General features: G+C 35.7%; 1 protein-coding gene across 2 annotated transcripts; it reads right to left on the reverse strand.

Annotated features, from left to right (window-relative positions):
- Window positions 1–1,949: 1,949 nt before the first annotated feature.
- LOC110104567 (probable WRKY transcription factor 3) lies at window positions 1,950–4,151 on the reverse strand. 2 transcript variants are annotated; one of them, XM_020833730.2, is made up of 3 exons: window positions 3,776–4,151; window positions 3,566–3,679; window positions 1,950–2,512 (listed from the first exon to the last, which is right to left on the reverse strand). In XM_020833730.2, exons 1-3 carry the CDS (start codon window positions 4,033–4,035, stop codon window positions 2,122–2,124), a joined length of 765 nt encoding a protein of 254 aa, XP_020689389.1. In that variant the 5' UTR covers window positions 4,036–4,151; the 3' UTR covers window positions 1,950–2,121. The 2 variants fall into 2 exon arrangements, with proteins under 2 accessions (XP_020689389.1, XP_020689391.1); XM_020833732.2 differs by having other exon boundaries at window positions 3,566–3,676; window positions 3,776–4,149.
- Window positions 4,152–4,492: the final 341 nt, after the last annotated feature.

The raw sequence follows: 4,492 nt of genomic DNA on the forward strand, positions 1-4,492 counted from the left end.
GGATTACAGTCAGGTTTTTGCTAGGCGGTCTTACTACATTAACAATTGTCAAATGTGTCTTCTTAAATGGACGCCTTTGTTGATATTAAGGAAGAATCCCCAATTATTTTGATTTGGATTTCTTTCCCTAATTTACATTTACATTTTTTTCAACTATCAAGTCCTGCATGCTCTGGGTTCCATTTTTGGAAGGCTGCTTCAAAAAGACCATGCCACTACCTCTAGGATGAGGCCTTCCATAGCCTTGATTCTTATTGAAGTGGACATCACGAAAAAGCACCCTAAAAAAATATGGTTAGGATCAGAATCACTAGGTTATATGCAGATATTTTATTTTAAAAATGTCATGGATTTCTGTAATCATTATAAGATTCATGGCCATGTTGTGAGCGTTATATATATATATATATATATATATATATATATATATATAACATGAGGAGGGCTTGGAATAGCCATTAAGTTTTATTAATGTTGAAACTGTATGCATCTTATTCATTAATATATACGAAGGAACAATATTTAGTATAAATCAGTAGTAATTTACAAAGACATACTTGTAAATATAAAATTAGCTAGGGGGTGTCAAGATTGGTATTTGGGTCAGGTTCAGGGTGAACCAAAAATTAACCTGGTTCTAATTTAGCTGACCCAAACTCGAATCGATTTTGTAAACGGGTTGGAAAAGATCAACCCGCCAAGTTACCGAGTTGACCCGATTCGACCCGTAACCTGCATGTAAAATACGCAACATGCGAGCGTCAGTGGGAGCTACATGCAGCACTGCATGGGAGTGATTGTCGCTGCAAGTGCGTGATTGTGCACAAGTGTGTACACAATTTCAAGGGTGGGATCGCACGAGTGCAGGTGCGGGTGCTCGAGTTTGGGATGAGTGCTGCGGGTGCAGATGACTTGAGTCTAGGGCAAGGCACTGTGCGAGTGGACTGGTGAGTTCAATCGGGGTTGGGTCAAATTTGAGTTAGCATGTTGACTAGGAGTCTACCTGATTTTTCAAAAGGGACATAAATTGGAATTCAAACCCGACCTGTTTGTTTGAATGGTCGACTAGAAACCTAAACTTTTTTGGGTAGATTTAGGTCATGCCAATTATTAACAGCCCTATATAAAACACATATTCCCTTTCATTTAATTTATCAGAAAATATGAATACTACGAAAATTAATGATATAATTAGGAATATAATTAAACCAAATTAACTTGAATTTAGTTATCATAGGCATAGCTCTAATGATAGTTGTTTTTAAAAATAATTAAATTATTTCAATAAAATTTAAGTGTTTAAAAATAAATATAAAAATAAAAACTCTCAAAACACACTAAACAAACAACATTTAAAAAAAAAAAAGAAAAAACAAAAATAAAAAATTATTCCAAACTGGCTTGAAAACAAACCTCATCTTTAAAACTAAAAATATAATAAAAAATAAAAATAATCCTAAATAGGCCCTTATCTTATGGTCTCCAAAGCCTTCACAAAAGATTGGTTTCATTAGATTTTATAAGGTGTAAAAGAACTCGAAGGGATTGAATTTTCACAATGAACAGCAACAATAAATGGAAACAACTTTGCCAAATTATAAAGCATAAGAACCGATGGTAATCAAAATCCTTCCCTCACAAAAATAAATTATATAGGTGGGAATCGAGTTTCCTCCAAATTATTAACTATATATGAGATTAGCTTCTTCTTAATTTGATTTCTATTATTCTACATCTTGTTAATTTAAATGTTTATCAATCGGTTCTAACAACCACAGGCTATTCAGCCAGAGGCTCTGGCGACTCGTATAATATTATTAATTTCGTCAGCTCGAAGGATTCCCAATTATCTATAATTGGCTTTGGCGACTATTCGATGCTGTAAGCTCATAGAGAAATCTATCTGTTATATTTTTGAGATATTGTACAGAGCAAATTATAAGATTTCATTTGGGACAGCTTTTTTATTGCTTTTTTAACTAATTTTTTAGATAAAAAAATAAATTTTTGTACTATAAAGCTGTTTTAAGCTGTAAGAAAACCGTCCTAAACAAACCCTTAAGCCCCTGCACATAAATATAAACTCACCTTCCCTTACTAACCCGCTGGTACCACACACAGCTAGCTCATGAGCCGCTCCCAATCAATATCAGAATCTGCAAAAGGCGACAAGAGGCCCGAGCCCTCGAACCAGTTGGCCTCACCATGATCAGGTTCAGTGTAGTCCATTATTGGACTCACCTGCTCGATGTCTGCTACTGGTTTAGGCAATACTGGTGAAGACAGATCAGGTGATGCTGCTTGGCTACTGGAAGTAGAATGCTCATTTGTTATGGCTAAGGAATCCATGACAATGGGGATTTCGTGAGTCTCTATTGCTTTGCAGGTGTGATGCACGCTGTAGCTGACCACGTACTTTGGAGGATTATTGGAGATTTTGTCTTCCTTTTGTTGAATGGTCTTTGTTGCTTTGCAGCCTTGGTCTTTGCTGTGAGTGCACTTGTAGTAGCTTCTGTATAAGTGAAAAACTATAGTAAATGTATGGTAAAGGGTTGATTGAATGTGCTAAAATTTTTAAAACCGCATTTCTTTGCTTTTTTTTTAGCAGAAGCGAAAATAAGAAGGGTAGATTATTAGGTGCGGATAGCGGACAGACCTAATCGTCCGATTTTTTCTGTTTACAGTGAAAGCACGGTTAAAACGCAGCTGCTATAATAACTGTGCTTTGATTGTACTTTTACTGTAGACAGAGAGACAACCAGATGGTTCTCTCTGTCCGATGTCCGCTCTCAACAAGAAGAGACTCATTTACAATCCTTTCAGCTAGATTATTGTTGCTGGTTAAACCGGCTACAATTATTATTTTAATAGAAAAGAAGTGATAATGCCCCTTTCAGAATGAGCAATTCCCGATAAAAAGCATCAGATTTTGATTCATTTTTTATGAAAGATATTCATCAATCATTAAAAAATATTAAAAAATAAGAGAGGTTCTTTTTCAATTGTGGTCATTATAAGGAAATCAGGGGTCAAGTGGTCCGCGCTGATGAGAATTTAACTCCTGTTTGGGACGGCTTTAGTAGTAAGAAAGTCATAACAAAAGAAGCCTAAGTTTTTGTTTGCGGCAGCTTTAGCTTTAAACCATTATTTTTCTTTCTGACTTTTAAGACATTTTTATTAAAAAACAACTTTACAAAGCATTAAGAAACCCAGCACAAACGAAGTCTAAATAAAAAATAGGCTACTCTTACAAACTTTTTGTTTTGAAATAAACAATACAAATTTTATAAATTTATAAACATCATTTAAGCACCACAAATTATTAATCTTTCTCATCATCATGAATTAATCTTTAAATTAATTACCTTTTCAAATGAATCATCAAAATAACTTAACCTCAAAGATTAATGATTAATTGATTCGCCCAAGCCGATCTAGAAACCTAATTAGCTAGTAAACAATTGGCAAAGATGAATCTCCTTTCAAACAAAATGATAATTCATCAAACATATTTCTCAACAAAATAAAAATTATTTTGATAAGAATATTAGATCCGGCTACTTACCTAGGAAACTCTGAGCTGTGAATGCGCTTCTGCCCATACTTGCGCCATTGATGGCCATCAAAATGAGGCACTGAAGTAACAATCGTCCATGACTGAACGTTCTTCTTACACCTACTTAATTTCACCATTAAATGATGTGAATTCAGTTAATTATACTAATCTTAGTTAATTAACTACTTCTCTACTTGTTCAAATGGTGAGTTCTTCTACCTTTTCTTAGAATCGGTACCATTCCTATGGTCTTCAGCTGCGGTGGGAGAGTCGACGCTGCGGGGTGAGGAGGTTTGGAGCTCGGAGAGGGCGGCGGCGATGCAGCACATAGCCTTATCGACGAGCACCATGGCCGGAGCCGTGGTGCTTGGATTAGCCGGTGAAGAGGAGATGAGGGCGAGGAGCTGGGTTAGACGCTCGTAACCTCTACTGAGATGATCGATGACAGTCGAAGACTGACTGAAAGGATGTTCTGCCATTAATCTGTAAACAAAAGCTTTTGCTGGAGGAGCGGGGAAGAGGGTGAAGACCTGTTTGGTTGCTTTGCCTTGGTTATATAGAGCTAATTTTAGTTGAGTAGACTCGTTGACTCTTTTATGAGAGAGAGAGAGAGAGAGGAGGCGCGCGTATATGCTCTTTTAAGAATCGTAATGTTTTATTATAAATTTTTTTTTAAAAAATCCACCACCTTTTCATTTATTAGTAATTTTAATAGTATTTTAATAAATTGTGAAGTTATTAATTTGTTTTAATTAAATTTTAATGATAATACTTTAATTTGATTAATTTCCATTTATTATTAATTTTAATTATAATACTTAAGTTGAAGCAAGGTTTTGAAAACCGGACTGGATCGGCCGGTTCAACAGGTTGAAACGGCACCCGGCCGGCCGGCCGGTTCGGTTATCTAATGAAACCGGGTAATCAAAGGACCGG

This window comes from Dendrobium catenatum, unplaced genomic scaffold (genome assembly GCF_001605985.2).
Source record: "Dendrobium catenatum unplaced genomic scaffold, ASM160598v2 fragScaff_scaffold_655, whole genome shotgun sequence".
NCBI classification, from domain to species: Eukaryota; Viridiplantae; Streptophyta; class Magnoliopsida; order Asparagales; family Orchidaceae; genus Dendrobium; species Dendrobium catenatum.

What these genes read in the sequence shown, in the direction of transcription:
- LOC110104567 (XM_020833730.2), bottom strand. Translation starts at nt 4,035, where the DNA reads ATGGCAGAACATCCTTTCAGTCAGTCTTCGACTGTCATCGATCATCTC. An exon ending in GGTACCGATTCTAAGAAAAG is followed by an intron (nt 3,680 to 3,775) that starts GTAGAAGAACTC and finishes GGTGAAATTAAG; the next exon opens with TAGGTGTAAGAAGAACGTTC. An exon ending in CACAGCTCAGAGTTTCCTAG is followed by an intron (nt 2,513 to 3,565) that starts GTAAGTAGCCGG and finishes TCACTTATACAG; the next exon opens with AAGCTACTACAAGTGCACTC.